General features: G+C 37.2%; 1 protein-coding gene across 3 annotated transcripts in view; it reads left to right on the top strand.

Moving 5' to 3' along the window:
- The window catches only part of LOC140144407 (uncharacterized protein C8orf34 homolog), a 40,691-nt gene extending 37,446 nt beyond the window's left edge, over positions 1-3,245 (top strand). For all 3 annotated transcript variants that reach the window (XM_072166216.1, XM_072166217.1, XM_072166218.1), the window contains 2 exons: positions 2,232-2,328; positions 3,020-3,245. In XM_072166216.1, coding sequence (XP_072022317.1) covers positions 2,232-2,328; positions 3,020-3,112 — 190 coding nt within the window. In that variant the 3' untranslated portion in view covers positions 3,113-3,245. The remainder of the gene's footprint in view (positions 1-2,231; positions 2,329-3,019) is intronic.
- The last annotated feature ends 20,346 nt before the right edge of the window (positions 3,246-23,591 follow it).

Here is a 23,591-nt window from a genome sequence, read left to right on the forward strand (position 1 = left end):
CGCACCAACGCGGTGATTTTGCTGTTCACGCATGGAGATCGAACGACCATCACAGCGTGTACCCACAAGATGGCGGCATATGACGTCACGCTGACGGCCTCTATTGCAGGTGAAATCCATACAATGAAAGACATGACCTTAATCTCCCGCACAGGGGATAAATGGGCTGTGTTCCCCACCTTTTGGCAAAATGACCCGTTGTTTGTTCGTTTCAGCCACGTTTTGACAATTCAGGCTGATTCCCCCCACATTTCAAGTCAGATTAGCGCTAATACAAGGGTGTACTTTAAATGAAATAACCCATTCAGGCAATCCCATTTGAATTTCACACTCCCTGTGTGGATGATAAAGGTCATGTTTTTATATAGGGGTGTATGTATTTTAACTGGAATAGTCCGAAGGCAACCTTCTTCATACAACTAGTTAATCTGGTTCACAAAGAAAAGAGATACTGTAAAACTGCTTACTTTTGTCAGTGCTCTATTTTCACAAAATACCAATAACCTGCACCAGCATTTTCAAAGAGTCATGCAATGTTACTTCCAGAAATGCAATGTTACTTCCAAATTTGTAGGAAATCCAAAAAGGTTACAACAGGTATTATGAAGCCGAGCTGTAAATAAGTAGTTTTATAGTATAAAGGTACAGCACCCTGGGCTAATTCAGGCATGTAAGAATGTAAATATCAATGTATTTAATTTATAGCCGTAAATATTGTAACAATTGAAGAGTTCAGATGATACATCCAAAGGCTGTGTTGTGTATTTTTTATATTAATTTTGTGTATAAAAGGCATTATTGCAATACTGTTGAATTACATCTACAAGCATATATGCCTGTAAAATTAATGTTTTTGACGAAAGAGACGAAAGGTAAACACTCTTCACAAAAATGCTATTTGGAGTTTGAGCAACTATATTACTGATACAGGCGGATGTACAAACATGTATTATTGTAAGACCAATCTATCGTTATGTTTTTGTGGCGGGTGTCTCTTGCCAAAAAAACAACACTCATTTAGAGGCATACATCGCTTATAGACGGAATTCTACAGGTAGTTCAGAAGATTGGGGAGTGTGTATCTGTTGAACAATGCCATTCAATAATCTCATCCATGTGGAACAATTTGTTTGTTTGTTTTCCCCGTACTATTATTAGAGAGGGGCACTAAGTTGGGTGAATGCAAAATTTGTGATATGCATTCCAAACAGAGGAATAAGTAAACTATAAAAAGATAACAATATAGCAATCGCAAAATTGATGAAAATAACACGCAAGGGCATGCCATATTCCCCATGTTGCACCTGCACTTTTCAGTTATATCATATTACAGCTGAATGAATCCAGAGAATCCATCAAACCTCTGCTCATATCCTCTATACATATCAGCCCCTTGCATCACACCCCCTATGTCTAGCTGGTCCATTGTACCCCAGTTCTGTCACTTTTTAAACTGTTGCAGACACATGCTGGTTGAGGGTTGGGTTACAGGGTGCTTGGATTTATTGGCATTTATCAGTTGATATTACCAATAACTTTTTAAAGTAATCCAAGCTTTCCTGTGATAATTATGTATTTATTAAATGACATTGAGGGTGATAAAAGAACATATTTAATGAACTATGCTGTAATAGTCGCATATGCATACAATACTTCATACTAAAGTGTAATATGTTCTTGTACCACCCAAAAATACGCCATTCAATATTATCAGCATTTTAATAGCAAGCATTTTAAGGGAACTTTCTTGAGCACATCATCAGTGATATCACAAATTGCTGAAAAAAGATGGCTGCACAATTTGGGTAATAGAGGTTATCCTTGTTCTATAAGCTGCATATCCTATCAGCAACTGCTATACCTTGTTTAGGACTTTCAAAAGAAGTACCTGCATGTGCAACCATGACTGGAAATACCCTGCCAAAATCATGCAGGTAACTCCAAGGTCTTGCATTGAATTGGCTTGAATGAGAGATACTACGGGAACCAGTGCCTTATGTTAGAAGTCACACATGAGTAAAGTGGATAACCTCTATTGGGAGAAAACTGCACAATTCACGCCGACATAATGTCAAAAATATCCCGCTACACATGATACAAATTCTGCACCTATTCCTCACCCTCTCCAATTCACACCTTCATTTTAAGTTGCTATTTTTCCATCATATTTTATTTTGTACTAACTCATCTATGCTTTATTTGGACTCTTTGCTACTATTAACTCAAAATAGGAATGGTGGAGGGGGCACATTTCGATTAGGTCAAAGGTCAGAAGCAGAGGTCACAGGTCAGGGCTGGGACCCTGCATCTTATGATGCAGATACAGAGGTAAGATGTGTGTTATTAACAGTGTGATGATGTGCATAATGATCTGATTAGGTTAAAGTTTGTGTTTAGGTCAGGGCTGGGTCATGTGCCTCATGATGCAAGTAGGTTTAAGTTCATGTTGAGGTTAAATGTCAAGGCTGGGTCATGTATGTACCTCATGATGCAGATATAGAGGTAATAAGCAGGATTTAAGTAGGTTAAAGTTCATGCAGAGGTCAAATATCAGGCCTAGATAACTACCGTGTAGTGCTATGCTCTAAATTGGAATTCACATAGCACAGGTTTTGCCTAATTTCTGTTTTGAATACTACAAAGTACATAAACATTGTGCCTTGACTGTAAAAAAGAATATACATGTACATGTATCTCATATCACATACATGTAGCTCATTTTCTACAAAAAAATGCATAGCACTTACCTAGATTCCGGAAATATTTTCCACAGGGGGAGTATGAATTTCAAAGGGAATGAACACATTAGGCAGCTCCATCTGAATTTCATACAACCCCCTGCGAAACATTCAACCTGAATCTTCCACAGAGGGAGGGAGAGTTTCAAATAGAGTTGGTTAATGTGCTAATTCCATTTAAAATTCACACTCCCCCTGTGGAAGATATTTCCAAAATCTTCCACAGGGGTAGTGTGGATATTAAATGGAATAGCCCATTGACCCCAATGCTTTGTTTCCAGGTAACAAACCAAGAAGTAAACCGAGGGGAGTCGCTACTTGAAAAAGGCAGGTCATGGGCACAACCAGATTCTGATGACGACTCCAGCTACTGATACAAGTGATATATGTGCCATTAACCCCCGATATTCTACTAGTATATTTAATGCCCTATACTATTATTGGATACCAACATAGCTGATGGTCTCCTATATCTGGTGATACAAAATTAATCAACATTTTGGCTGACTGTGCTTTTGAGAAAATAAGTCGTCTAAATGTCGTATCTCAAAAGGCTGCCTTGTGTGATTTTTATTATCATTGTTGTATTATTTTGTTATTTTATATTTCAGAATGCTTCTTTCTTTTATAAATGGACATGAGATTGTAATATTGTAATAATGCTTCAAAATTAATATTTGAAGTTAATTTTACAGTGTATCTCAACACAATTTGATGACAATAATAAAAAAAATCACACAAGGCAGCCTTTTGAGATTCGACAGTGTATGATGCAGACGAAGAATTATGTGTTAATTTTGTGACAGACTTACCCCAGGAGTCTGGGCACCTGATGCTGCATCCAAATTAACTGTTAACCACATCTAAAATTATGGTACATATTTTTAGAATATTCAGCTTGCAATCCTGTTTTCTGTGGTGGGCAAAGACACAGGCGCATGGAATGTCAGGCTATATATATTAGAACGCAACAAAAACAACACACATTTTCTTGATTCCTGCACTTTGTGAATACTTTCAGTCATCGCTATATAGGAACATGTGAAGTGGGTAAAGTTTGTTCGGCTTATAATAGGCAAAAATTTGGTTTTCGTTACTGCACGCACGTCCCAATCTATGCTCGCATAAATTAACGTAAGCGTGCGATAGTTTCGCATTAAACAACTATAGTGTCATTGCTTTGCCCAAATGCGTGCATGCCATTCTATATCAATACACAATGTTATGAGTCATTTTTTCAAGCCGAACAAACTTTAGACGATTACGGATTCAGCCTAGATACACAACTAAACCTTGTAACTAAGTGAATATTTTATAATTTAAAGGGGAAAAATTAGCACTGATTATATAAGATACCTGAATGTTTGAAAAAATTAGTGTGCTAATCTTATTTATTGCGGAAATTTCAATTGAATGAACACAACCTATTAGCGTGACAATTTTTTGCATACACTTAGAGAATAAGCGATAGGAATTTTTATTTTGCCTATCCTCTACCGTGTGATAGAGCGACAGGCAGGTCCAATATTTTGAGTAGTGGATGCGGCGTGGCGGGTATCCACTACGATAAAAAATATTGGACCTGCCTGTCGCTCTATCATAGGTAGATGATAGGCAAAATAAAAATTCATATTGTTTATTCTCATTCTTAGTCAGTTAAATATTATTTTAATAACTGTAAACAATTTTTTAAAGCAAAAACTAAAAGTTACCGTCATAAAAACTCCCTCATTATAAAATGAACGAAACTTGTTTACAACTTCACGTATTCTGTTGCGCATACTGCTAGCGCGTTCGCGTATTCCGCACTAGTCTCGCGATACAGCGCGATGCATCGCCACACCTCTACAAGCATGTTACGCATTATCAAGGCGCATGATGACGTGGGGTCGCGTCTGGGCCTGATAGACGGCACCAAATCATGCGATTGTCCAATCAGAAATGTGTCTACGAACTAGATCACTCCCACTGACTAAGAATGCGTGATGTATGCCAGCATGTGCGACTGCGTGAGTAACGCGGAAATGAATCCAACCATGCTAGGCACTCGTGATTGGTTAGTATTGTATCCAGGGTCGTGTTGTAGTTTGAAATACGCGATATACTATCATGGTTGGATCGAGTACAGCTGTTGAAAGCTGTGTTCATTCAATTGAAATTCCTACTATAAGTAATTTAGGTATTTTTCATTTGTAGATTGTGGTCTATTTTTACATATTGCACATTAACAAAATCCAAATAATGGGGCTATTCCAGTTAAAATCCATACACCCCCTGTGGAAGACATGACCTGAGTCTCCATACAGGGAGTGTGAATTTCAAATGGGGTTACTTGAATGGGCGACTCTTTGATATTTACACCCCCTATGTGTGGGTGATTATGGTCATGTCTTCCATCGATGGTGTATGGAGTTCAGCTGGAATAGCCTGATATGAGGAGTAAAGATTAGTCGTAAAGATAAACCCCATGCCATAATTTGGTTATGGGCACTACCAGGGATCAAGTCAAAATGGAGTGCAAAATTTGCATTTTTTTTCAATGGTATCCAAACAGTTGTGTGTATGTAGCAATTATATTTATTGAAAAATAGACTGCATATTTAATGTAAACATGTTAAAGAACAACTTTCTTTCACATTGTACTCTGGCCTCATTGTAATTGGGTTTAGCCTACTTATAGACCACAGTTTATTAACTCAATATGATGCCATTCAACTTTGAAGGCAAACCTTTCACGCAAACTTCTCTCAGTTCTGAACTGTCAATATTACTTAATTGTATACATGATTAGGCTATTCCAGTTGAAATCCATACACCCCCTCTGGAAGACATGACCTTAATCATTCCACATGGAGTATGTATTTCAAATAGTTACCTGATTGGCTGACTCCATTTGAAGGTCCCCACCCCATGTGGAAGATTAAGGTCATCATGTCTTCCATAGATATATGGATTTCAACTGGTAAAGCCCAGTCCAGAGTGAGTAGGACCACATGTTATTAAGAGACCAACAATATTATACTCTGCTCTAGTTTTTGAAGTCAATGTTTGTACACAAAGTTGTAAAATTACTCTGGTTGTTGAAGTGTCCATCAATTGTAATGGGTTATTCCAGTTGAAATCCTTACACTTTAATGGAAGACATGACCTTTAATCTTTCACATAGGGAGTGGTGTGAATTACAGAACAGGTCACTTGAATATGTGACCCTAATTGAAATTACACCTCCTTTGTGGGAGATTAAGGTTGTGTCTTCCATGGGGGGTGTATGTATTGTATTTCAACTATAATGACCCAATGTGACATTTTGTTTACGCCAACTCTTAGATAGCGAGAACCAATCAGGGCAAACGTTAGAAAAATGCCATGAGTGTATTGATTGTATAATAATTGCATGGGCATGTACAGGGTGTATCAAAATGATTGGTACCGGGCTATGTCACATTTTCAAAAATATATCAAAAATATACAAATGCTAATTAATATAGTTTTTGTACTATAAATGGAAAGGGGCACATGTTAACTTATTGATCTAATAATTTGAAGATCATAGGTTGATGCAACTGGGAGCTATTGTCATATAAACGAAGATTGACGTAATCATGGTTTTACTTACACAACACAAGATGAATAGGTTCACTGCTTGAACTATTTATTGCATACATGTTCTTCAATATCTCACCTCAGTCTACATAACATAAAATTGCTTGACACATGCTTTTAGAAAGATAGTTCATAAAGTATCTGCCTTACCACTCTGGAAGTGTGAGGTAAAGCCCTATCTTGAATGAACTTGGGATGGATCCATTCTGTAACTGCCCATATCAAATTTTGAAACACTGCAAGTTATATCATATTTGCATGGAATATTCCTTGCTCTTGAAAACTGTCTTAAAAGAAAACTCTAAATCTCCCCTGCACTTCTCCATAGCTTCATGTCAAAAATTAATTTTTTACTATGAATGCACGCTGAAGTGTGGAATACTGTGGATCCATTCCAATAACTTTTGGTCTAACCTAAACATACACTGTCTACAGTCTATAGCCATTCTGCCACACCATCTACTTAGTAATCTCAATGCATATTATACTACAATTTAAATTACCGTCCTAGAAGGTGTTGATACATAAACTTCTTTCACCCCAGCTAAAGTATTCAAGTCAATAATATTACTCTCAACCAATAAATATTGATTAGAATATTTATTTATATTATGAATGAAGAAATAGGCAAGGAAAAAATTTAACATTTCTATGATTTTCAACATATCATTCTCACAAGGTATTTGTAGTAAAATAGAATCATGTAACTTCTGAACAGAATGTGCTCTCTTTATGATCTGAAATTGTTAGAAAAGATAAAACTACTATAATTTCAAATATTTAAACAATTAACCACAAACTGGTACCAAAAATAGTACCAAAAATCGGCAAAAATTAAAAGTCGTCGGTACCAATCATTTTGATACACTCTGTATTACGTGCAGTGCAGTTCTTTTGCGCACGTTCATTTTTTCGTGTTGGTTGATGCATGTATTTGCTCAAATTACCAACATTTTTAGTGACAATTTTGTAATAAAAATAGCAATAATCACAGGATTGTTTTCTTGCATATGAAATAGGTTAATAAATGTGTCACACTTGTTGCAATTGTACATGTACAACATAATGCACTTCTTGTACTGAGACGTTGAAGCTTTTAATACACTCCCCGGCCTACGGGGCTCATGCATTTAGATGCATCAATATCGCAGTACGTATACATGCATTATTTTGTATATTTCACTCCCAGCAAGTGATAGGCATTTATTAACCTATTAGCCTATTAGAAGGGTAAAACCAATATAAGTGAAGGCTTCTTAAACTTGCAAGTGTAATTCCAAGTTTTAAAAACTCTTTGTGGAATTGATCCCATATTATCAGCCTAAAAGTCAAATCTGTTTAATTACTGGAGGACACAAAGGATTTGTATATATAATGTAAAAATAGAAATTATTGTAAAATACAATACTATACAGATTGATTATATATGCTAATCTTGATTATATATGAAATGTCAGTTATGACATAGGATTTGACAAGTGCTTAAATGATAGTTTTGTCTGTAATTGCTAAATGTTGTAAGGTTAAAAATTGTCTAATGCCAAGAACAAGGTTTGTATCAGAAATTGTTTTTTTAGTTTTAGTTGTCAGGGTTAGGGAAGAAATATCAACTATAGCCTGTGAAACATGAAGCATACACAAAAAACAATCCAAATGAGATAACATAAGTCAACCTGTGTAGAGGGTATTCCTTCCATTGTATAAGGAATATATTGCCCTGACCATACACATTCATAAAGTGTAGCAGGGACTGCCTTTTGAAAATGAGAGAAGAGCTCTAGCTCTTCTGGTCTCTTCAAGAATAAAGAATTTAACGAGTCATGAGGAGCTCTTGCAACTACAAAAAGAGCTGTATTGAGCTCACTCCTCTTAAAAGGCAGTCCCTGGTGTAGTGCATAGTTTTACCAAGTGTATCTGAGACAAACCTTTTTCTTTGGCCAAATGTGATGTGATCAAGCAAAATTAGGCTGAAGTCAGAAATATTGATTTTCAGATTCAGTCAAACAGAGGAAGTAATTGCTTTTGTTGCCTTTTGTTTTTGGAAACACTTCCAACTTTTCATATCTTTAGAAATAAATGTTCAATTTCAATGGAGGTTTCTGCATAATGTAGCTTTCCACATGCTGTATAAAATCATGTAGAAAACTGAAAATTGAATTCAGACTGATTTTGCTTGATCACAACTACTGTATAGGCCCAGAGGAGGCTTAAAGGCATTCCTACAATGCACTATGATTGGGACATTTGATCAATATAACCTAATCTTAAAAGCAAAATCCCCATACCACACACACAAAATGGTAATTTTTAAAATTGCAGCCAACGAGCTAATGGTTGAGACTTATCAAATTAAATTGGATTTTCTTATAGAAAACATTCTTCCCACTAAATTTTATTCATAAGTCTCAATGTTTTGAATGTAAAATAAAAGGATGAAAATACCATGCAGATATTTATTTACACACAATCCCAATGCAAGGTATGGCCAACTGTGCCACATGTGTACAAAAGCCAGACATACCAAGGTCAGAAACCCCATTGAGTTATGGGAATGTCTGTATACATCCTCTGGTATAGGCCTAATGGATATGCTTTTGGATGGAATTTGAAATTCTTATTCAGTGAACTTAGTGAAGGTGGTGTAGCTATTTTAAAAGCTAATCCACATTCACTGTTTTAATTTGTATTGTCTATTTATGCTGTGTTATGTTGTTTGTCATAGAACATAATAGAGGTGAACAATCAGGCAATTAATTGGTATCAAATGCTCAAAATAATATGAATCCCGTTTTTTCTGCCGACACAATTGTAAAGTGCACATACACGCCATACATGAGAGGCAATTTATTGATGAAATTATCTACAAATGACAATAATCAGTTTAGTTCCAGTGGGAACATTTGTTTTGCGTATTTGTTTTGCACATTTTGATACCTTACACAATTCTGTACGATTATGGACCATATTCCATGAGCAATATTTGAACTAGCAAAGCTAGAGAACACGCCAAACAGTCACCATTTAGACAATACACATAATGTGTACAAATGTTTATCACTTGCAGGGAACAGTCTATGGATACGAGGCCTAAGGCCTCGTATTCCCTTGTGGCGTGTGCCCTTGTTCCGTGTTTACTTTTTCCCATGTGACCTGCCACACAGACAACGAACCTTTGTTTTGCTTAGTGGCCGTATCATTAGGTTGTCTGTGTGGCAGGTCACATGGGAAAAAGTAAACACGGAACAAGGGCACACGCCACAAGGGAACAGCCTATGGATACGAGGCCTTAGACAGCACTACACATATGTGTAAAAAAATTTCATCACTTGCATGCTGTTGATTTATATCTTTCTACTAGACCATAAGAATGTGAAAGTAATAAATGTGTCAGATTGTATCAATTTAAAAATGTTTTTCTCATTTTTAATCTCATTTTATTACAATTTGTATAATGAAGAAATATGGACCACCTGTTTACTCATCATTGAATATAATTGGCCACTAACGCTGGGCTTTTGGAAAGCGATGGACAATCACCAATTTTGCGATGCATCGTTTGTCACTTGTATTTGTACTTATCACAGCGATAGCGATTGGAGATGACAATTAAAATATTCTAAATGCCACAAAGTACATATTTAGCCCCCAATCTGCAGCTTAAACGACGCAATCACAGATTAACTTCCGACTTGGTACGGTGATAGTACTATATGGTGGCCTCATTTGCTCATTGTGCTGTATACTTTTGTGTCATGTTTTTAGTATATTTATGAATATTAATAAGCTCATTTGCATATTTGGCCTACATTTCCATTAAGCCACTCTCCAGCTTAAACACAATCACCGATCAACTTCAAAACTTGGTACAGTGATAGTATATGGTGGCCTCATGTGCTGTATACTTTTGTGTCACATTATTTGCATATTTTTTAAATATTAATGAGCTCTTTGGCATATTTTGCCTACATATTTATTATTCCACTCTAGAGCTTAAACGCAATCACCGATTTACTTCGAACTTGGGTACTGTGATAGGATATGGTGATTGGCCTGATGTGCTGAATAGTTTTGCATCATTTTATTTGCATATGAATATTAACTAGACTTAGCTGTGGTCTAAGACCACGAACACAGCCGTGTTGTGACCCCTTAATGACCTTTGACCCTAAAATATATGAAAACCCCATAGACATTGGCTAATGTCAATATATGTGTGCACGTGGCATCACTTTGCCATGTTATTTGTGGCAGAAGGGGCATTTTGAATTTTTTTTGTCTCAGACCGGAAGTGACACCTTAATGATCTTTTACCCCCAAATAAAAAAAATACCACGTATACACTGAGTAACATCAATTCATGTGTGAATGTACCGTCTCTGTGCTATATTTTTCTTGGCTGATAAAGTTTTTTGAAGTTATTTCGTTTTATACCGGAAGTTACCCCTTAATGACCTTTGACCTCAAATCTGTGTACACCCCATTGACACTGGGTAATAACAATGCATGTGTGCAAGTGGCATCACTGTCCTACGTAATTTGTGGGAGAAGGTGTATTTTAAAGGTATTTCGTTTTATACCGGAAATTACCCCTTGATGACCTTTGACCCCAAATAAAAAAATACCATATATACATTGAGTAGACATAATTCATGTGTGAACGTACCATCACTCTCCTATATTTTTCTTAGCTAATATAATTTTTTTCAGGTATTTCGTTTTATACCGGAAGTGACCCCTTAAAGGGGCATTTCGTGATCCACAGCCTCATCCCCCCACTTTTCTAAAAAAAAGTTGAGATTTTTATATCACTGGAAACCCCTGGCTACATAATGTTTATGTACAAAATATTTCTTGCAGATTAATTCGTTTTGCAAAGATATCGTGAAATTTGAATTTCGTTCTGGTGCACCAGAACGAAATTACAACGCATTGTCTATGGAGCAGTGTAATACACATAATAATGCATAACTCGCAAACGCAAATCGGAATCAAATGAAATTTTGGGAATAGGCTTTTTTCGTGGATATCTACTGAAAAATGTCACAAAAAGAGGATGCCAGGATCACGAAACACTCCTTTAATGACCTTTGACCCCAAATCTGTGTACACCCCATAGACACTGGGTAATGACAATGCATGTGTGCAAGTGGCGTCTCTGTCCTACATAATTTGTGGAAGAAGATGCATTTTAAAGGTATTTCTTTTTATACCGGAAGTGACCCCTTAATGAGCTTTGACCCCAAATAAAAAATACCACATATACATTGGGTGACTGCAGATCATATGTGAACATACCGTTACTGTCCCATGTTTTACTGAGCTAATAAAAAAATTTGAAGGTTTTTCGTTTTATACCGGAAGTGACCCCTTAATGACCTTTGACCCCAAATCTGTGTACACCTTATAGAAACTGAGTAATTACAATACATGTGTGCAAGTGGCGTCTCTGTCCTACGTAATTTGTAGGAGAAGGTGCATTTTGAGCTGAAATCACGTTTTTGACCCCTGTGACCCCTGCGTGACGTTTGACCCAACAAGTTTCATGTGACATGTAGGGGCACGGTCAATGATCATTGTGACCAAGTTAGGTCAAAATCGATGCAAGCATGTGAGTGCTAGAGCAAATGTAATGGTTGACAGAAGAAAGAAGAAAGAACAAGAGCTATATAGAAAGTCATGCGAGACATGACACACAAGCCGACCTGTTAATGGGTCAAGTTTGAGCAATTTAGAAATTTGACCTTTGACCCCTAAACTTTGACCTTTGGGGTCATAAATATTTTTAACATGTTTAGAATGTCGTAAGAATAATTCCTGTTGAATTTGAGCTCGATTGGACCAATTTCGAAATTTGACCTTTGACCCCTATAACTTGACCCTTGGGTCACGGATGGGGTCAACTGCTCTTGCATTGTGCTTAGGATGTCATAAGAAAGATTCCTGGTGAATTTCAGCTTAATCGGAACTTATACATGGATTTTAAATTTTTGATTGACCTTTTCACCCCCTTAATGACCTTTGACCTCAATGAAAGAAAAACCTTATGTACACCGACAAAATGCATTGTTCCAATTTTGATTAAAAAATTCTAACATGTTTAGTTCTTGAGATAAAAATTCTTGAAGTTATTCAGCTAAAAACAGGAAGTGACCCCTTAATGACCTTTGACCCCAAAATAAAAATACCATGCATACATCAGGAAACACTGATTCATGTATGATGGTTATATTATTCTGGTCTGTTTATCTTTTGAGATAAAAATTTTTTGAACATTTTTTATAATTTTGGTTTTTGACCGGAAGTAACCTCTTAATGACCTTTGACCCCAAAACTGTAGGCATCCTAAAGACCCCGTCTAGTAGTAGGTATGTCACAGTGGCTGCACAATAATTCTGTCATACTGTGCACGCATACATAACAGTGAATCAAAAAGCGCGCGGATCAAAGTTGGCCAATTTTTGAAAACATACATGTCAATAAACGATTTCCTCGTTATGTTTCATTGATCACAATAATTTGTCTTTTTAATATATGGTAGGTGAAACATTTCCTAAATCACTATCAACTCCGCCGAAATTAAACACTTTCTAGTTTAAGAGTTAAGACCTGTTTTATGAATTTTTTTAGATCGTCCATAAATCAATAAATATAGGTCTCTCGAAATAGAGGACCTAGTACCACCGGTCTGAAATACCAGTGTTTGTTATCATGTATTTTTTTTCCTTGGACAATGAGTGAAACACTTCCCTATACCAATTGAAAACTCGGTGCACTTAGGTAATTAACTGCAGTTTCTTTATTCAACATCACAGCAGGTTCATATTTGACAAAATCATGCTGTATGAATAAAACATAAATAAAATATTGAAAAAAGTAAAAATTACATATGCCTAATTAACATAAGAATGGCATAAATATATAATTAGATGTAATTAGCTAATTTGCATAATTAATGACTTTTTGTGTATTTTTTGTTACCAAATGAAAGAACTTTGGGTACTTATGTGTGCAAAAAAAACCGCATCCTCATATCATGTACGGTTCTCTGTTGGCATTATTTTTGCATATTAATTAGCTGGACTTAGTCATTTTAAGCTTTTATTTGTCTGCAGATTGGTCAAAATGGCTAAAATTGTATATTTGGTGGATTTATTACATTTATTCGAGGAGAGATTTTTTAATCTTGTTTTCTTTAACCAAGTCCGGAAAGATATGCAATTAATCTGTGATACTTAAATCAATGCTACCTTTTCAAGTAAGTGTCCGAATAAGCATTACAAATCCCAAAAATTACCATTTTGCCATTTATAGCAATTTGTGGCAGGTTTTCACCCGATTTCCGGGTATCTTCAAGTTGACGTTACATCACTTTGCATTATCCGATTTCAATTCTGTTTTTGTTTTTGAAGCATTCATAACGATGATTCAATTAAAAGCGTCAAATAACATGTTTCTGCTGCGCTTATTTTTGGGGTGATATACCTACTAGTAGCAATGCATGTGTGCTAATGGCGACACTCTGCTATGTAATTTGTAAAGACAGTGATTTTTTGAATATTATTTACAAGTTTTTCAGACTGTAACCGGAAATAAACCCTTAATGACCTTTGACCCCTTATTAATGAACACCCTATATACACCGACCATAGACGAGTCATGTGACCAAACCGTGTCATCATCGCATGTTGTTTGTAGGAGAAGATACATTTTGAAGAAAAATCACATTGTTGACCTCTTTATCTAGGTCAAAGGTCACACGTAGTTCAAAGTCATATGTCATGTGCGGGCAATGCCAACGGTCCTTCTGACAATGTTTAGTTAAAATACGTCAACCCGTGACTGAGTTATACGTACGAATGTGGTGTTGAAGAATAAACAAGAAATGCATTTAAAAGGAAAACAATCACTTTTTTGACCCATGTATCTAGGTCAAAGGTCACACGCAGTTGAAAGTCATATGACATATGCAGGCAATGCTAACGGTCCTTCTGACAACGTTTAGTAAAAATACGTCAACCCGTGACTGAGTTATACGTACGAATGTGGTCGACAGAAGAAAGAAGAAAGAACGAGATCTGATTGGTTGCGGTCACCTGCGACCGCGAGCACAGCCACCAGGCGGTTTTGTTGATAACCGGAAGTGATCCCTTAATAACCTTTGACCCCGCAAAATATTACATACTGCTCAGGATGTCATAAGGAATATTCCTGGTGAATTCCAGCTTAATCGGAATTTATAAATGGATTTTGAGTTTTTTTAAATTTATGATTGACCTTTTGACCCCCTTAATGACGTTTGACCTCAATGAAAAAAAACCTTATGTACACCGACAAAATGTATTGTTCCAATTTTAATTAAAAAATTCTACTTTGTTTAGTTGTCGAGATAAAAATTCTTAAAGTTATTTAGCTAAAAACAGGAAGTGAACCCTTAATGACCTTTGACCCCCAAAATAAAAATACCGTGCATACATCAGGTAATACCAATTCATGTATGATGGTTATATTGCTCTGGTCTGTTTACATTTTGAGATAAAAATTTTTTTAAATTTTTTATAATTTTGGTTTTTGACCGGAAGTAACCCCTTAATGACCTTTGACCCCAAAACTGTAGGCATCCTAAAGACCCTAGCTAGTAGCGATGCATGTGTGCTAATGGCGACTCTCTGCTATGTAATTTGTAAAGACAGTGATTTTTGAATATTTTGTACAAATTTTTCAGACTTTTACCGGAAGTGACCCCTTAATGACCTTTGATCCCAATTCTGTGAGGAACTTTTAGACACTGGCTGTAGGTGATGCATGTGTGTAAGTGACGTCACGGTGCTATGTAATATGTGGGAGGAGTAGCATTTTTAGTGAAAATCCAAGTTTTGGCCATTGACCGGAAGTTGATGACATTTGACCGGAAGTTAATCATGTGACATCTGTGGCACCACCAAACGGTTCTACTGACCAAGTATGGTCAACATGCCTGAAAGCATGTGGCTACGATGGCCGATTATGATAATGTTGACAGAAGAAGAAAGAAGAACGCGGTAAAAAGAATGCACAGCGCCGATGGCGGCTGTGCAAGAAGAACGCCAAGAAGACAGTACAAGCCGACGTTCGTCGTCGGCTTGTAAAGAAAGAAAGAAAGAAAGAAAGAAAGAACCTGTAAGAAAAAAGACACAGCCGTGACTAACGTCACGGCTGTGTGATGAGCTTATTTGCATATTTCAATCGCACCGATAGAAGAGGATATATCTAAAAGAAAACCGCACTTCATCTGTGCCTACGCACCAACTTTACAAAAAGCATGTTGTAACAAAAGAAACGAAACAGAACCATCAAATAAATATACAGAGATTTCAAGACCCAATATGCAGAAAACTCTATAACGAAACTATGACGAAAATGATGACAAAATCATCAGAAGTTGAACCAAACGTGACCACCCAAGAAAAGTGGAATAAAATCAAGAATGTATGCATCAAAAACAAAATTGTGCCAAAAATGTAAAGCGCAAAAACTAAAGAAACTGGGACAAAAAATAGACAACTGCCAGGACAAGGCCAAAAGAAGAGAAATGAAAACGACGAGGAACAAGATCATGAATGAAATACACAAGACCATGACCATCACAGAAGAAAGTCTCCCAAAAATAATGAATACTGGAATACTGTTGAAGACATCGAAAACCATAAGGAAGTTAATGATCGAATGTTCCAAGCAATTCGTGCTTTACAACAGATGAAACCAAAAAAGGCTATACTGGTGAATGGAGAACACGGCTTGACTACAAATACAGAAGAACAGATCCAAATAATCACAAATTTTATCAAAGACACGACAAAATAATGTTAATCAAATTGAAGACATCCAGCTTGCAAAGATTGGCCAGGTATTCACCGCAACCGAAATCGGAAGATGCTGCTAAACGTCTGAAAAATAACAAAAGCCAGGGATAGATGGAATAAATGCCGAACTACTTAAATACGCACCAGAGAACTGCACGAGGAGATTGCGGACATATGCAACGAAGTAGCTGAAACAGGACAAGCACCATGTCAGCAGGGAGTCCTGATACCAATCCCAAAACCTGGGAAGCCCCAGGGGCCCGGGAAACCTCATAATAAACCGATAATTCTACTGTCAACTCTCAGAAAAATATTAAGCATTTTCATGATAACTGGAATTCATAAGAAACTTCATTCAAGAATCCCAAACTCTCAAGCAGCATACAGGCCTGACAGAAGCACCACGGAACATGTCTTTAGCTTTAAATGCTTGGTAGAAAAAGCAATAACATCGTCAAATTACGAAATTATCATTGAAATGCTCGACATGAGCAAAGCTTTCGACACGGTAGACAGAGGAAAACTATTCCAAATACTGTCAAACGCGCTAGACAAAGACGAACATTATGAAACTCTTGGAAATCAATGCCAAAAAGAGTGAAATTGCCCAAAAATTTACGTCGTTTTTTGGGCCTGATATAAAATCAATGACGCCACATTTTATGATTGTGTATCCAAATACTCTGGTACTGAGGGTGCATTTGTCACTTTTTATGATCTTTAGGTGATGGGTTAAGCTTATCAGCAGGTAAAGTTCCACTGACAAGTGGCACTTTCCTTTTATAAATGATTATTTTCTCTGATTTTCAACTGAATGGGTGCAGGTAATATGGGACACATAGGAAATTGTGTGCATTGTCAATGCGAAAAGCAAAACTATTTAGAAAATTGAATTTTCTTGTTGAAATTTGCATTTAACATTCAAAATCATGTAACAAAAATGTTTTTAGAACAAAAGAGTGATTTTTCGGAACATTTTGATTTTCACCATAGAGAGTGTCCCATATTACCTGCACATGCAGGTAATATGGGACACTTGACGATGACGTCATTTTGACGTCATAGCGTCCAAACAAACATAAAAACAAGATAATATTGCCTGTTTTATTAATCTTAAAGAACAGGTTGTTCATCATAACAATCTCTTTTGGGCATATCTTCTATAGTTTTTATGCACATAAGCTAAACGTCCTTAATGGTCCCATATTACCTGCAGGTACCCATAAAAGGACGTCGAACTCAAGTTCAGGTCAAGATAGGAAGCAATACTGGACCCGCCATCAGCACGAACGTCTGAGTGCCACAAGGTGATTGCCTTAGCCCAGTTTTATTCACCCTTTATCTTGCCGTAGCACTTGATGACAATAATAAACCAGCAACGAGAGAAGAATTACTTCCTAAACACCTGAAAGATCATAACTATACAGTAAATCGTGACGTCTACCTCAACATAAATCTGCAGTATGCAGACGATATCATCTGGATCACAAATGATAACACATAATAGAAAATGTAAAAGAAACCATTCCTCAACAGATGAAGAACTATAATAGTCGAGTTGACATTTCTCGAACCTTGCAATAGTTGGTACTATGAAGTTTTTTGAGCAAAATTAGATTAGTTGCCAAATTGGCAACTTTGGGCAACTCTTGTAATTTGCATAAATCCAATATGGCCGCCGTCGGCTATTTTGAATATATAACTTTTGAGCCCCTTGACCAAAATTAATGTGTGATACATCATTTAAAGGGTTATTTGGTACGAGGAATCCATTTTGGGTGTTGTTGTTCTCCTCAAAGGTTGGGATCAGCTCAAATCCAAGATGGCTGCCATCCGCCATCTTGAAAATATAATTTTTGAACCCCTTGGCCAAAACTAATGTATAATATATAATTTTAAGGGTTTTCTGGTATGAGGAATCCATTTATGGGGTTGCTGTTCTCCTCAAAGGACGGGATCAATTCAAATCCAAGATGGCTGCCATCCGCCATCTTGAAGCTATAACTTTTGAACCCCTTGGCCAAAACTGATATACAATCGATGCCTTTCCTATTACTGTCCATGTTTCAGAGAGGGTAGACACAATTTATTCTGATACTACAACAGCCCATCCTGCGCAGAAGCACAAAGAGGAGTTGGATCACCGACTTAAACTGGATACCAAAGATCGAAAGTATTAGGAAAGTACCCTCATCCACTAGAAGACACTCGTCCTCATCTGCATAATCCTGTCAGTGGACAAATTACATCTACTGATGTGAATGTAGCAGATTCTCTCACAATTGGAGAACAGATGGAAGCGGAATTCATAGCTACTCTTCAAGATGGATTCTACAATGCTATCAGTACCCCGATGCGCAAACTCAAAAAAGCAAGAGGAAACAAGATCAAGCCCAAGAACTTAGAGACAATTTTCCTCCGGTTGATAATAGTTAGTGAACGGCGTCAGGTGGATCTTAGGTCTATGTTCAACTATGAGCTGTGTGCTGTGCCTTCATCCCTAATTGATGAATTTGGTTGCCTTCGCAAAAAACCCAAGCCAGATATTGTCAAACGTCTTGGTGTGATCGAGATCTCGCCCAAAAATGATGTCGACACTGTCATCGTGGATGTATCACAGCTGTTATACCATGTTGTATGGCCTAGAGGCAATCAGATCTGAGGGACTTCCACCATAAGCTTATGGTGGAAGTCCCTCAGATCTGATTGCCTCCATGCAAGCTCGCATAGATCGCTATAGAGCAAAGAGAATCCTTGTCTTCGACAAATACCAGGGAATCTCTGTCAAAGATTTTGAGAGGTTGCGTAGGGCTGACAAGGCTGTCATAGAGTATGAAATTGCTATTACTAGTACTCTACCAAAGAGAGAAGCTGTAATAAAGAGCACAAACAACAAGAAGTTGGGAAGTGTGTTAAGTACCTTCAATGTGATAAGAGTCACAATGATGGAGAATTATGAGCATGACGAGGCAGACATTACCATTGTGTCCTATGTTCTTGATGCTGCCAATTCTGGACAGAACACAAATAGATCCTCTGTGATGATACAGATGTATTTGTCCTACTGGTCTACTGGGTATATTGGGCAAAGCTACAATGCAAGGTGCAAATGGAACGATGGGATGGATCAATCCTGAATATCAATGCCACATGTGCCACCCTGGGACCCAAGTCTCTCCAGCTGCTTGGAATGCATGCTCTTAGTGGTTGTGACACAGCTTCATACCCATTCTACAAAGGCAAGACAATGCGCTTGGTGAAGTTAGCTCCACCACAAAAGATGTCGTAGAGTCCGCCAAACCATACTACTTGACATCCATGGAACATGTTCGTTTCACGCTCTTTACCAAGAAGAAGACAACACCCAAAATTAGGGCACTACCGCCGATATCTGTAAATTTTGCACTTCATGTACTTCGTGCTCATCTGCAGGTGATGCTGTGGAAGTCTGCAAATCAGTAAGCCTCTCCTGAGGAGTCAACAGATATCACAAAGTTTGGCTGGCAGATCAAGGACGACACCCCTGTGCCTGTCATTGCTCAAGTGGATCCAGCAGCACCTGAGCTGATGGACATGAGAACGAGAAAGATCTAGAAAGTGCGGGACCGAGGCATGCAGCTGTCACAAGGAGCATCTCACATGTACCTCATTTTGCAAATGTGATGAAGACGTGTGCTGCAATCCTTACACCAAAAGACTGACTGAAGACGCTACGAATGATGGAAATGATGAGAACGAGACAGAAGAGGAGAATGATGAGGACGAGACTGAAGAGGAGAATGACGAGGACGAGACTGAAGAGGAGAATGATGAGGACGAAACTAAAGAGGAGAATGCAGACAAGACTGAATAGGAGAATGATGAACGCAGACAGTATTTTGGATCAAGATGACGATGGCATGGACGTGGATGATGAGTGGGTAGTAATGTACAGTAAACTTATGGTATACATGTATAACACATAACATATATCAAGTTACGGGTAAGGGTTTTATTAGACTATATAACAAATAGACAACTTCAATTTATGTGTTATGGACTATGGACAATTCTTAAAGCTCACAGATATTTAGGGAATTGATAGGATATTGGCCCAAAATCATGAAATAAAAAGGTATGGATAAGAGTTATATCTTAGAGCATTTGGAGTTACCTTGATGCATTTCATGGTACCATTATAAATGCTTAAGATGCTTCTTAACTAAAGATTTATATAACACTCTACAGTTTTATTAGTAGAACGAATGCAGCTATTGAATTAAAGTGACGTTATACATGTAATAAGAGCAGAGGTATGGTGGTTATCTAGATGTTACCCCACCTGGCGAAGTACAGGGAATAAAATAATACCAGTGACAACAAAAATAAAAAATGGAAAATGTATTCATACTATGGTTATTTACGAGAAATTTTGAATGACATCTGGCAGCCATCTTGGATTTGAGCTGATCCCGCCATCTTGGACTTGAGCTAATCCCATTCTTTGATGAAATTATTAACCCCAGATATGGATTGCTCATATTAGAAAACCCACTAAATGGTGTATTGCACATTAGTTTTGACCAAGGGGTTCAATAGTTATATTTCCAAGATGGGGGATGGCGGCCATCTTGGATTTGAGCTGATCCCGACCTTTTAAGGGGCGCAACACTAAATAAGCGTCCCATAGGATAACGTGTGATTTTGGCCTACTTCGAGCGCCATTCCTGGCGTCCCTGCAATACTTGACAAAATAAATTTGGTATCAAATTAAAGCTCTGTTTCTGTAGATTCCAAAACTTTTGTCGGCATATATCGATGACCGTTGACTTTTTTCGCTATTTCGCGGTGCAAAAAATATGGCCTAAAAATATACTAAATTCACCACTCACATTTCAAAATCGGAAGTTGTCTTCATCCGCCACAGAGAATTGCTTTTGAGATAAAATGTCCGGTTTTTTCTGCATGTTATCATTAAAGACACTTGTCGAATTCATATGAGCTGATATTGAGTGATTTAAAGTGAACCTGTCGGTAGATATGGTCGCTACAATATCATACTCACTATGGACTATATTAGCCGAATTTCGTTCTTACATAAAATGCGTAGTGATTTAGTGTTGCGCCCCTTATAAGGATTTAAAAGTTTTCAAAATCCACATTTGTCACTTATTAATTAAATAAGAGAAAATTTGTAGCTCAACACCGAAAATTTCATGTCTCTGCGACATTTCGTTCAAGAGAAATGTTGTTTTAAAGATCAGTGCCGAAACGCGGAAAATCGCATATTTCGACTTTTCCTCCAATATGCGAGAGTTTGCACAAAACTCACTAAAACTAGTGACAGACAACAATTTAAGCACGTCTTTGAACCAAGTTTAATTTCTTTTCTGGATTATCTGTCTTGCCATTTTGTTTTGGAAAGCACTTGTTAATGAGTGTGAAGTACAAACACCCCCCCCTGTTTCAGTAGTAACAATTATGGTCTTTTTGCATAGGCCTACTGAATATGCAGCAAAACGGCTTCATGCAGATTAACAATGCCTATTAACTTTAAAACCCATTTTTGAGCCTTTTTGAAGATTTTTGGATACAATTTCTAGACTTTGCAGGCGCCTGCTCGGCCAATAAAGCATTTTTCCCAATAATAATTCATCAGGGTGACTTTTCGTAATCCTTGTTTATCATCATGATTGAAATAGAACACATTTCATGACGCGCATTTCTTATTTTACGCGAAGAATGTAAAAAGAACGCGTTCGTAGCGACGGTTATAAGGATTTAAAAGTTTTCAAAATCCACATTTGTCACTTATTAATTAAATAAGAGAAAATTTGTAGCTCAACACCGAAAATTTCATGTCTCTGCGACATTTCGTTCAAGAGAAATGTTGTTTTAAAGATCAGTGCCGAAACGCGGAAAATCGCATATTTCGACTTTTCCTCCAATATGCGAGAGTTTGCACAAAACTCACTAAAACTAGTGACAGACAACAATTTAAGCACGTCTTTGAACCAAGTTTAATTTCTTTTCTGGATTATCTGTCTTGCCATTTTATTTTGGAAAGCACTTGTTAATGAGTGTGATGTACAAACACCCCCCCCTGTTTCAGTAGTAACAATTATGGTCTTTTGCATAGGCCTACTGAATATGCAGCAAAACGGCTTCATGCAGATTAACAATGCCTATTAACTTTAAAACCCATTTTTGAGCCTTTTTGAAGATTTTTGGATACAATTTCTAGACTTTGCAGGCGCCTGCTCGGCCAATAAAGCATTTTTCCCAATAATAATTCATCAGCGTGACTTTTCGTAATCCTTGTTTATCATCATGATTGAAATAGAACACATTTCATGACGCGCATTTCTTATTTTACGCGAAGAATGTAAAAAGAACGCGTTCGTAGCGACGGCCGTTACAAGGGGGCGCAACACTAAATAAGCGTCCCATAGGATAACGTGTGATTTTGGCCTACTTCGAGCGCCATTCCTGGCGTCCCTGCAATACTTGACAAAATAAATTTGGTATCAAATTAAAGCTCTGTTTCTGTAGATTCCAAAACTTTTGTCGGCATATATCGATGACCGTTGACTTTTTTCGCTATTTCGCGGTGCAAAAATATGGCCTAAAAATATACTAAATTCACCACTCACATTTCAAAATCGGAAGTTGTCTTCATCCGCCACAGAGAATTGCTTTTGAGATAAAATGTCCGGTTTTTTCTGCATGTTATCATTAAAGACACTTGTCGAATTCATATGAGCTGATATTGAGTGATTTAAAGTGAACCTGTCGGTAGATATGGTCGCTACAATCTCATACTCACTATGGACTATATTAGCCGAATTTCGTTCTTACATAAAATGCGTAGTGATTTAGTGTTGCGCCCCTTAAGAGAATAGTAACTCCAGAAATGGATTCCTTGCCCCCAAAAACACTTGAAATGATAAATTGTACATTAATTTTGGGCAAGGGGCCCAAAAGTTGTATTTTCAAGATGGCAGATGGCAGCCATATTGGATTTATGCAAATTACGAGAGTTGCCCAAAGTTGCCAATTTGGCAACTAAGCTAAATTTGCTCAGGGACCCCTTGAGACCACAAATCAAGAAAAAAACTTCATAGTACCAACTATTGCAAGGTTGGTGTACAGGGCCTATGGGAGTGTCAACTGGACTATAACCTGAATGTAAATGAAACAAAAACGGTAGAACATAAAATCAAACGGAATGGCGATGACAGTTGGAAATCCTGCAAATATCTCGGATCACTTCTGGACACAGAATCCGATATGATACGAAGTCATAGCAGCTTATAATAAACTAAATCACGTTTTCAAAAACAAGAATGTAACGCTCAAAAACAAACTGAAAATTTTCAATACGTACGTAGAAAGTATCTTCTTGTACAACAGCGAACTCTGGACAATAAAA

This window comes from Amphiura filiformis, unplaced genomic scaffold (assembly GCF_039555335.1).
Source record: "Amphiura filiformis unplaced genomic scaffold, Afil_fr2py scaffold_53, whole genome shotgun sequence".
In the NCBI taxonomy this organism is placed as follows: Eukaryota; Metazoa; Echinodermata; class Ophiuroidea; order Amphilepidida; family Amphiuridae; genus Amphiura; species Amphiura filiformis.